Source organism: Sparus aurata, chromosome 5 (assembly GCF_900880675.1).
Source record: "Sparus aurata chromosome 5, fSpaAur1.1, whole genome shotgun sequence".
NCBI lineage: Eukaryota > Metazoa > Chordata > Actinopteri > Spariformes > Sparidae > Sparus > Sparus aurata.
Window position 1 is genome coordinate 2,169,811 of NC_044191.1, and position 11,835 is coordinate 2,181,645.

At 40.8% G+C, this 11,835-nt stretch overlaps 1 protein-coding gene across 3 annotated transcripts in view; it reads left to right on the top strand.

The window, feature by feature from the left end:
* Nucleotides 1-8,845, top strand: part of pnpla7b (patatin-like phospholipase domain containing 7b) — a 29,248-nt gene extending 20,403 nt beyond the window's left edge. For all 3 annotated transcript variants that reach the window (XM_030418184.1, XM_030418186.1, XM_030418185.1), the window contains exons 24-35: nt 477-659; nt 745-863; nt 1,713-1,869; nt 2,056-2,172; nt 2,533-2,602; nt 2,839-2,955; nt 3,637-3,785; nt 4,366-4,518; nt 4,615-4,731; nt 6,601-6,685; nt 6,909-7,039; nt 7,182-8,845. In XM_030418184.1, the coding sequence (XP_030274044.1) occupies nt 477-659; nt 745-863; nt 1,713-1,869; nt 2,056-2,172; nt 2,533-2,602; nt 2,839-2,955; nt 3,637-3,785; nt 4,366-4,518; nt 4,615-4,731; nt 6,601-6,685; nt 6,909-7,039; nt 7,182-7,247 (1,464 nt within the window). In that variant the 3' untranslated portion in view covers nt 7,248-8,845. The remainder of the gene's footprint in view (nt 1-476; nt 660-744; nt 864-1,712; nt 1,870-2,055; nt 2,173-2,532; nt 2,603-2,838; nt 2,956-3,636; nt 3,786-4,365; nt 4,519-4,614; nt 4,732-6,600; nt 6,686-6,908; nt 7,040-7,181) is intronic.
* The last annotated feature ends 2,990 nt before the right edge of the window (nt 8,846-11,835 follow it).

The following is an 11,835-nucleotide window of genomic DNA, read 5'->3' on the forward strand; positions in this document are numbered from 1 at the left end:
TAAAAAGGACAGATATATCAGAAATTAAGTGTATTAAAGGTACTTTCATGTTTTTTTATTCTGGCACCTTGTGGAAAAAAGATGGAGATGGTGAAATCACGTAAACTTTGTTTTTGTACCACTAAACTTCTTTCCTCAGGCTGTAAGACCTGCCTACCTTAAAACTTCTATGTAGAAAGGCTGCAAGGTCCCAGCACCCAGCAGTTTCTCTGCTAAATGAGCTTAGTTAATCAGTGCAGACTTTTAGATACTGTAGCTAATGAGGTCAAGCATCCTCAAGTTACTACGTAAGTTTTATAAATAGTAATCACAGTTGTGTCTGAAATGTTTGAATATAAATCAGTTATGATATGACTGCTAACTTGTTGACATCAGTCACACCATCATAACATTTGTGAAACCTCCTTTATGCAATGGATTTCTGTGGTGAACTAAGTGGAGGCTACCTGCTTGTCACTGCTCTTCTCCACCTGTAGTTGGAGCGGATGTTGGAGGGCAGTGCAGTTCGTGCTCAGAAGCAGCTGGTGTTGCTGCACAGAGAGGACGGCCCACCACCCAAAGGGACGGCCGAGTGGCTGAACATGCGGAGCTGGATCTCCAGACACCATCACCTGTCCTGCCCCCGCAGAGTCTTTTCCAAGAGGAGTTTACCTAAGCTGGTACTGTACACCCACCCACAGTCTTTTGTGGCCATATATCAGCACATAGCAGATGTGTCATTTCTGTGTGTGTGTTTGTTTTCAGAGGGAGTTGTACCAGCGTGTGTTTGAAAAGAGTCCAGATCGTCATTCCGACTTCTCTCGTCTGGCCAGGATCCTGACAGGAAACAGCATCGCCATTGTGCTGGGTGGAGGGGGTGCAAGGTACCATTATGTACAAATACAAATTATTTCCCAGAACTGAAATCTTGTAGTGTGACACCGGTAAACTGCAGAAAGTGACTGTTCATCATGGCACGTGTCTAATTACTATCTAAGTTAGGAAAGTGAGGGGGGGGGGGGGGTCCAGCGTTCTTAAATCTGTTCTCTGTGGACAAAGAAGGCACTAACAGCAGACTGATGTATGTGAATAAGAAAACACAATGTATCAATCTCTAAACAGATAACAGTTGGTAACCAATGTACAAAACACATACAGTATATTCCAATAATTAGGTGTACTCTGATTATTTCTATTCTGATCAGTCTGTTTCTTTTGCTCACTGCTGTGGCTTGTCCTGGAGCTCTGACAAGGTAGGACTGTGTTCACTCAGCTCTGACCTGAGGCACCTCTTAGACATATGACTAAGGCAGTACTAATGCATTTCATACTGTATATGCCAGTTTCCTAGGATGTTTACAGCACCCATTGGTTCATCCTTGCCTCCATTGTTTGATTGGGTTTGTCTGGTTGGTGCCATCTGCTGTATCTGTGCACCTGTTTCTTTCCAATTTTAACAAGTCATTTAAATTGAACACAGCTGAAACATTTTCACAAATGTTTTTACTGGAGAGATTTGCCTAATTATATGTCAAAGTAATTATACAAAAGTCAAACTCCTTTCCAAATCCATGCACCTCACTACAGACAGATTTTTCAGTATCTTTAAAGAGATCAGTCTGTAAGTACGAGACAGATGGACTTGTTAAAATAAAATAATTTTGATAGTTTTTTAATGTGATGTCACACATCATGTGTGATGTTATTTGATGATTACCCTTGTCTCTTTTCAGGGGTTGCTCTCAGGTTGGCATCCTGCGGGCGCTGAATGAAGCGGGGATCCCTATCGACATGGTGGGCGGCACCTCCATCGGCTCCCTCATGGGAGCACTGTACGCTGAGGAGAAGAGCAACAGCCGCATGAGGGTCCGGGCTCGTGAGTGGGCAATGGTGTGTTGAACATTATACTGAAGAGAGAAAAGCACACTTGAACAAAACGTTGGTCTTGTTGTTGTGACATTTGCTCTCATATTTGTCAGCTTCTCAAACGTTTTCTCTTCATGACATATCAGAATTTCTTCATTCCTTACCTATCATTACACATATGTATCACCTGCAACTTCTTTCTTTTCTCAGGATATGACCTCTTACTTTAAGAAGATCTTGGATCTGACCTACCCTATCACCTCCATGTTTTCTGGAGCTTCCTTTAACTCTGGCATTAGCTCTGTCTTCAAGGACAAACAGATAGAGGTAAGGTTTGAAAACAAGTCATCCAAAAAGACAGAGAATAAGAGCATCAGTGGAATTCATGTGCTACACATGAAAATGACCTTTATTTCACACCTGAGGTGAGCCCTCAGTTTATATTTAAGGTGCTGTGCACTTATTACATGTTCTGTGAGAATATTAATTAATAACTAATTAATGTAATTAATAAATAAGTAGTAAGTAGAATAATAATTCTAGCATATTTCAGTCAGATAAAACAAGATATTAGTTATATTACATATATACAAGTTATATTTGTTACAAAGAGAGCACAATTGTGTCTTTCAGCAATAATGGTCTCAAATGTAATTACAAATCTTTTTATTACCTCTCCTTTGCTAGGACCTGTGGCTGCCATACTTCAATATTACAACCGACATCACAGCTTCCTCCATGAGAGCTCACACTGATGGTGCGTGCAACTCCTTGTTCATATTTGGAATCGCCTCTGAAAACACATTTTTACAACAAAAAAAGGCTGAGTACCTTTTTTTCATTGAATGAATCAAAATAATGGAGAAAAATGGGCAGCAAAGCAAACATATCTGTGATTTGTAATTCCAATTAACAAAATGATTAACACTGCTTTGGTCCCAAAGCTTGTTCTGATATTGATACTGTATCTCACACATCGTCTCTCCTCGTCAGGCTCGTTGTGGCGCTATGTCAGAGCCAGCATGTCACTGTCTGGTTACCTACCACCTCTCTGTGATCCCAAAGATGGACACTTACTCATGGACGGAGGGTACATCAACAACCTGCCTGGTAAGAAACACTACCAGTGAAGCTGCTACTGGACTTTGATTCCTATAACTCACATGAGTTGGAATCATATATTTTGTAACAAGATACAGGCTCACAAATTACAAGCTTACACGGAGTTGGTATAACAGTGCTGAAAAGTGTTTTAAACCTTATTTTGGGGAAAAGTCACTGAACATTTAAAGTGTTTTTTCTTTTCATCAGATTTGACTGATGATTCTATACATGTAGTTTTTATGTTTAAGTTCTGGCTCTCTCCCCATTTATTTAGATAGAGTGCTGTTTGTTAACCCACAATAACTTCCAGGGGGCATCGCCAAGGTGGCTGCTGAGTGGCAAGACTTGCCTGAAGGGATTTTGGTAATACTCCCAATTACCTGAAAACAGATTGGGTGGAATTCCCCTTTTAAAGAACATTTGAATATTCATTCATATCCCCAATTCACATTTACCAAGGTAATTTAAATCATCAGCACTATGTTAACATTGTGTAGTATATCTGATTGACAGGCAACATAGCAAAGAAAAACGTCTCTTATGTGAAATGACCCTACTGTATCTAACTTCAGCAGACGTTTTCTGATTATGTCAGACCACATGGCTCCTAATAAGAACATGACTGAGAACCGGTTATCAGGGCTTTGGGAACCTAAATTAAATGTGTTTTCTCATTTTGGTGTTAAGCCGATGTGGCCCGCTCCATGGGGGCTAAGGTTGTGATTGCAATCGATGTTGGAAGTCGGGATGAAACCAACCTGACCAACTATGGGGACTCCCTGAATGGGTGGTGGCTGCTGTGGAAACGCTTCAACCCTCTAGCTGAGAAAGTCAAGGTAAACAGTCATGTCTGACTTTCTCTGTTGTTATTCTTGTGGCCATTTACCAAAACTAATGCACAAATGTATGGCTAAGTGGGAAAAAGTCAAAGATATCACCTGCTGCAAAAATGTGGAGAGAATCCATACAACAATTGTGAAATCTAGAAATACTGAATATCACTAATGTAATGACTGTCAAAGCTTTGTTAAAGCAACATTATGCAATTACTTTACTTTTGAATAATAGCTTCAAAATCATTTTTAATGGTACACGGATTTCTGATGTGCTCCCTTCATTTGCACTCCACACACAGAATGCCTTTTCTTGCACTATATGACTTCGGATGAGCAGGTACAATCTCCCCCGAGAAGTGCATTAGAATGGACATCATGGCAGAGGGGAAGAGACTGATGAGGAAGTTGATGAAGCAGGCTAAGAAGCGTTAAAGAGACAGTAACAGAACAAGAGTAAACCTCACACTAGCCTTTAGCTGTTGGCAGGGTATTACCCTCTGACACTGTGGTGCAGCCAGGTTGCACAAACTACAATGTCTTACATAATGTTGCTTTAAAGGTAACTCATTTCACCTTCCAGGTCCTGAACATGGCAGAGATCCAAACCCGGCTTGCATATGTCTGCTGTGTGCGGCAGCTGGAACTGGTCAGAGATAGTGAATACTGCGAATACATCCGGCCGCCCATCGACCACTACGGAACGCTGGAATTCGGCAAGTTCGATGAGATCGCAGTGAGTTTCCCCTTAGCTCCTCAGTGCTATTCCTGATGTCTGTAGCATCTGATGGTTTAAGAATTTCCCTCTAACCCTCCCTCACTGTGGCTGTAGGAGGTGGGATACCAACATGGAAAGACTTTATTCGATGTGTGGCAGCGCAGTGGTGTGGTGGACAGCATGATGAAGGACAGACATCAGGAAGAGTTCCACAAGACCAAAACTGGCCATGTGAGCGAAAACTACAGACACTACTATCACTGACATGACGTTGTTATCATGTTGTTTGAGACCAGTTGGAATTTTGTCTTGTCACAAATTAGAATGTACAGAAAAATCTGAATAGTTAGAACTTGGTGATGGTCTGACCTGCCTAACTAGTGGAGATGGCACAGTTACAGTCTGTGTTGTTTATCATTGTCATTTTTTTGTAGAATAAGCCAGTCAGGGTAATGTGAAAAAGTCTGCCATCAGACAAAAATCCTAGAGTTTAGGGCACGCAGGTAGTCGAGTGGTTAGAGCGCATGCCACATACGCAGCGCACCCTGGTTTGAATCCCGGCCAGCGGACCTTTGCTGCATGTCATACCCCCTCTCTCTCCCATTTCACAAATCTATCCACTGTCTGAAGAAAGGTGTCTATGCCTAAAAAAAATCTTTAAAAAAAAAAATAAAAAAATCCTAGAGTTTAAAAAAATAACACCCAACATTGTATCTGTAGTAGCCCCTCTGACATCTCTGCTGTAGTTTTAGTGTCTAGCTGCTCCTCTGACTTCACAGATTGACTCTCACCTCTTCATAAGTGTCATCATCAGTTTGCAGTTAACAAGCTGTGATAAAATACCTCGGCAGCCTGACCAAAGATACTGGGTGAATTTCGCAAATGATCCAGCAGCTAAAGAAAACACATTTCTCTTAGGAGTTGGAGTAGTGTGGCAGCTGAGGGCTGTGTATACATACACACACACACACACACACACACACACACACACACACACACACACACACACATAATATAGTTATATGGTGTTTTGCTGATATTGATCATGATTTACAAGAATAAATACACAGTTGCAGCCAAGTTAGATGTGCCAACAGATGCTTTGTGGCTGTATTGGATGACGGCCTTCAATAATCACTCATTTTAAATGTAGCCAATCTCACAGCTCAGCTGCTGTCTTTACCCTGTATGTCTGACAACTCTGTTACCATAAAATAGTGGTTTTACCTGCAGTTCAGCAGTAACTGCTTGTCCACACGGGAGGCTACTTATGAGTTGTGATCAAATTTGATACATGTTCCAAAGTCAGAAAAATATGTTAATAAGAAAAACAAAAAATACAAATGTGTCAGTATACAACTCAACATAAGTAATTGAAGAGAAACAATTAGCTAACTAGCTAATGGTGCTACAGTTAGAGGCAGTTATTTACTCTGGTGATATGCTGCTCCCTATCTACTTGGAGAATGAATACGACAGGTGGCCATTTGTTACATATTGCACCTTTCAGGGCCAAACAAACTGCTGAAAGCTATTCCTCCCTCGAAGCACCTTTGAATTAATGTTTTGAAACTTTTTCAAAAGTTGTTAACATGCCTCCTCTCTTTTAGTGGTGCACTGCTGCCTTCTCAGGCGCTTTACTGCCACCAACTACTCATATTCAACACCATCCTCTGCAGTGGGCAGGAATGGCTTGTGTATTGCATGATGTACACAATACTGGTTATGACTGTGCAACACTGCTCTACTGTAAAAGTAGTGGCCACAAACTCACAGTGATCTACTCCATCAGATATCACACAGACTTGCCGTTGTTTGCATTAAGATGTGGTTTGTGTAGACTAATGCATAAGGACAAAGCTGTGTACCAAGCATCATTTTTCACTGATGGGACTGTCATGAGAAGCCATGAAATGATCAAATAGGTGGAAGTGTAACTAGCACAAAGTCATTGCACTGCACAGATACAAAAACAAAGCTCTTATTAGATCAATTCTGAGTATTGTTTTATTGATGCCACTTGATGTCTGCTCTAAATGTGTGATTGAAATGACTGAGAGTAAACTGAAACTGAGGAATGATGCAGTTTGTGACTTTCAGGTGGTCACCTGCCCGAACGCCTCCTTCACTGACCTGGCGGAGATTGTGTCGAGAATTGAACCTGTCAAGAATGCCTTAATAAATGGTTAGTTAAATAGTTATATAATAATAGCCTTGCAATTAAACTCCTTAATATTTTCTGTGTAATATCTTTGAAATTCTGATGGTTTGATCAGTAAACAAATGAATTTATGTTAAGGTTTAACTATCTGCTATTCTTGGGGAAAGTGAAGCTGCAAAGTTACTACAATTTCATCATTTGAATTGGGACAATATTTTTCAAATACTGCTTCTCTGTCTTCTTTCAGAGGAGCTGTCTGATGAATATCAGACAGATTATGATGAGGAGGCGGTGGAAAGCGCCCTGTCTGACTTTGAGGCGTTCACCCCCGGCAGTGAATGCACTGAGGGAGAGGAGACGGCAGACACGGCTGAAACTGTATGTAAAAAAACTATCATCATTTGCTTGTTTCAAATCAGCGTAATCATTACCGCTTCACCCATGTCTGATCACCACAGATGCAGTCATCCTAAAATAAATGGATGACAGTTATGACTTTTCACTTTTCTTTTTCTCACAGGATGAAGAAATTCAAATCCGCGTTCGACGCCGAATGAAAAATGCCCCACAGAGTCCTCGGCCATGACATCCAGTCAAGGGCGTGAGAGCTTGGCAGGGCTGCAGAGCATGGTCCACAACACACATTACAATGCAGTATTTCTGGTAACCTGTGGGAAAAATTGACAAGAGTTAGCATAACAAACGTGTAGCTGATACTCATGTGGCTGATATGTTGAAAGACACTTCAGCAAGAAATGAAACTGGTGATGAATACAGTGGTTTGTGCTCAAACCTTTCTTGGGAAAACAAGGGAATGGCAAAGAAATTTCATTTAATCATCATTTCATTTACAGTAATACAGTGTTGTTGTTGTTGTTGTTGTTTATTTAGCATGTTGACACACAAGTTGTGGAAAAACAATTTACTGAATCACCACAGGAGCCTTGGAAGTCTTTAGAAGATTGTTATCTTCAGGCACAACACATATAACTTAAAAATGCACTACAATCTTTGTATATAACAATTCATAAGCTATGCAGTTCTATGCATAAATGGTTGCTTCCATAATAAGCACAGACATACTTTGGCATTTCCTCTCAGAGTAGGGGTATTGTTTAATGTGACCAAACACACGAGTCTCTGTGTTTTTATGGCAGTGCAAGGATTAGTGAAAGCAGTAGTATAATATTGAGGCATTTTCCTGATCACTGAACCTGTGCCTGCCCCACTGAGCGCAGCACTGCAGGGGACGCATAATGAAGTACTACATCTATTTTCAGCAAAGTCAACACACTCACAATCTGTCAGTTCCATAGATGGCTCTATACTGCAGACATTTTAACTGTGCCCAAGTAGATTTTTGAATACTACATACTAACCAGGTCTTGATTCTATGTCTGTGAAGAAAGGGGCTGGAACTCACGTGAGATTAATGGACCTATCAGTTCTTGTTGTGTCTTCACTTGGACAGTACCAGATAACTGTTTGAGAAGCGACGTACTGTCAGTGGTTACTAACACACCTCGTGCCTGGAGTTTTTATGTCGAGCTGCATGACACGGTGAGATCCATAGAATGTGATCACTATTATAAGTGTGATCATTAGTTAGACCTACCTCTACCACCTAACTGTGGTACTGCACTCAAACTAATACCAGCCAATTAATGCATCATTTTACAGCTGCCATGTGTCCTTTTTAATTGCTGTGTTTGTGGTATGGACTGTGGTGATTCACTGCTTTAAGTATTTCTGACTGGAAGGGACAAAATAAGTGTTACCAATATAATGGCTGGTATAATAGTCTAAATACCATGTTTTTAGTGCTAGATGCTGTTGATGTTAACGATTTTGTGTTAACAGGGAATAGTTACCACTATGTTAGAATAGTTTCTGTAAGATGTTGCCACTGAAAAATTTGCTATGAGTTAGTATCTGTGAAATAGTTATATTATGAATATAGATTTAGAGTATTTCATTCTAAATATTTTGTGAACAAACTGTTGGATAATAATTAAAATGTGCACTACCTGATAGAAACATTTACATTTTTTCTTTCTGTGCTGTTTTCACAGTCCAAATTTTGAAAAGACTAAATGGAAAAGTCCAGAATTTTTGTTGTTGTTTTTTTTTATTGAGCTAGAAGTGTTTGTTGCTATGTTATATTAAAATAATTTCTGACTGTCAGTTAAGGTGTTACAGATTTCTGACCTCACAAGGTGATCAGTACTCTTGCAACTTTTACAGATGCATAACTGGACTGGCATTCAGTAGAGCACATCCCTCTGCCATGGCCCAACAGTCCCCTCTATTCAATCAAGCCTAATCCAATAGCAGATTAAACATATTTAAATCTGCTAGATCTGGATTTTTTCCTTTTTAATAAAATATGGACAGTTAGTTCTCACTCATAGATACCAGCCACATAAATTCACCAGATTTGTACCATCAGAATCAGTACACTATTCCCTGAGAAATTAGGGAAAAGGCCTAACTACGCAATGTTAAACAAAGTCAGAAAATATTCCTGGATCCATCCCTTTATCCAGATCAACAACACCAGTTAATGGGGTCGTCTTCGGGCCGAGACTGCTTCCAAGTTTTGCAGAAATCTGACCAGTATCATTTTTTAAACAGTATAACTCGATGTCTTCATTTCCCAACATCCTTAAACTGGCTTTTGTGTTAGAAAATCCCAAAAGTACAAAAAGATTCCAGTTCAGTGAATTGCTCTGGCTGAACCCTACTGACTTTTCATCTCCTGACATCTTTTGACACTTTGGTTTTTACTCTGGTACAGATATCCATTGTGTCCAGAAGATGAAGCCTAATGATCCTGGTGATCCCCTGCCATTTTTTCTGTAAAATATCTCAACAGCTTTTTGAAGAACTGACATGAAATCTGATACACACATCCATGTCCCCATCAGGATCCATTCATCCAATATCTGTAAGTGCTTATCCTGAGCAGGGTCACCCTGGACAGGTCACCAGTTCATCACAGGGCTGACATATAAAGATTATTGTGGTGTGGGAAAACAGAGACACAGGGAAGCTGTGCTATGAGCTAACAGTGCTGCTCCTCCCCCTCTGCACAAATTGTATTAACTTCTCCCCTCACTTTTTATCGAGCACTGTCAAAATAATTTGCATAAAAGCTGGAACTGAAGACTCAAGACTGAATGTAAGTCAAGTAATGGAACAGGTCATGTTACTTAATATAGAGAAGGGATGCTCAAACTTTCACCCCAAAATTTAAAGCCTAGCCCTATTATTGGAATGAAAGACAGACAGACAGACAAACAAAGACTCTTTGCCTAACGGGCTATATGTAAGAATTTTAGAGCAAAGAAAGTAAAAGTTTATGAAGATTACCTACAGAATGTTATTAAACAACAGTTCTGACGTGATGATGTAAGTGTTGCAGAGATATCTACTGAAGTCAGCATGCTACAGCTACATTTACATACATTCATACACTGATGGTGGTGGCTGCCATGCAAGGTGCTGACCAGCACATCAGGAGCAGTTTGGGGTTCAGTATCTTGCCCGAGGACGGATCAACATGCAGACCAGGGGAATCGAGCCAGTAACCTTCAGATAATAAGCCACTGGCTCTACCCCTGTTCCTGTCCACAGCACCCATACTAGCAGTTAAGAAAATAACACTCCTGGCTCCCCAAGCTCCCAGTCTGAACCACAAGCTGCACGGATAACTGAGCTAGCCAGCTTAATGCCATATGCTGCCCCCTATTTGTTTGGAGTATGAATTTGACAGATGGCCAATACATATTTTTACATATTGCCCCTTTAAAAGTTATAGTATAAAGATGCTGATATTAATGCCAGCTCTTTGTGTCTGCCTTCCTTTGTGGTCATGGTCAACAGCAGCACGGTATGGACAGGCTTACTTTTTATCAGTATACAAAATCACAAGAAGAAGTTTATAGTATTGTGTGATTCATACACAAAGATATTCCTGAGATGATGCAAAGGTACTCTGGTGGTGGGTTTAATGTCAGCATCAAGATTTAAGTTTCTTCTCGCTAATTTCAAAGCTCTGTATAAATAGTTTGATCCAGTGTAAGTGTGTAGTCCAGTAACAGACGTACTGGACTACACACATTCACTAGGTCAGACTTTGCCAAGAAGGGGAAATGACATTGTTTTCCCCCTACAGGCTGCTGTACTTGTATTTCAAGCAGCTGATTTTTACAAACACCTCAGGGCGTTTTCACACCTATAGTTCGTTTGTTCTGGTCCGAATCAGGGATCAACTTGTTACAATGTGGCATATTGCTTCGAGTTTGGTATGTGTTCAAACGGCAGCATTTAAAAGCGGACCGAAATGTGTGATACGCGAGGAAACTGCTCTCTAATCGGTCCGAATTTCCTTGCGGGAAAACTCCCGGAAATAAACAAAGAAGAGCAGACTCCAGAGCGCCACTTTTCAATTTTACAATGGAGGGACAACCACGCGGGTTGCTCTTGGTCCTTGTCGTATCTCTACTTCACTACTGAATTAATGTAAACAAACTTCCCCCAAACCACTTCCCTACCCATAATGCCTTTCCACATTCTTACAGGGTGTGTTACTCATGGACAGGACAGCCCTGGTCATCGTGTATTACATTGTTTGCACTTATCACTGTAGGCAAATGGTACAGTTTGAAAATGAGGCAAGGCTGAGGCTGGAAAATAATGTCATGATGCACTGGAGTCGCCTACGACGCATATCAAGACAGTTCAGGCGGAGGCGCACATTAATCCTCCTGAACCCTGAACCGTGACGTGTTCATCAGCCGAAAATATTTCAGAAGATCCATCAGGTATGCCCATAGTCTTCAAGTTCAACACCGCCTGCACCTCACGCAGGACTTCTATTTCTGGCGGATGCCGAAGCACGACACAGCAATTCAGCTGAATGTAGCACCAAGCATACAGGAAGTCAAGCACCGAAACAACAATATGACATCCGGTTACATTTCAAAATAAAACACCCCGTGTTCACACCTGCACACAAATCTCAAAAAAGAGACACACACAAGCTCTCCTGCTAATCCTTCGCTAACACCTCCTCCTGCTGCTGTTTTTATGACACATACTTATAACTGCCGTCGCGAGTGATCATGTGATTATCGTGTGAACTCCTCGGCGAGCTTTCTACCATACTGCGC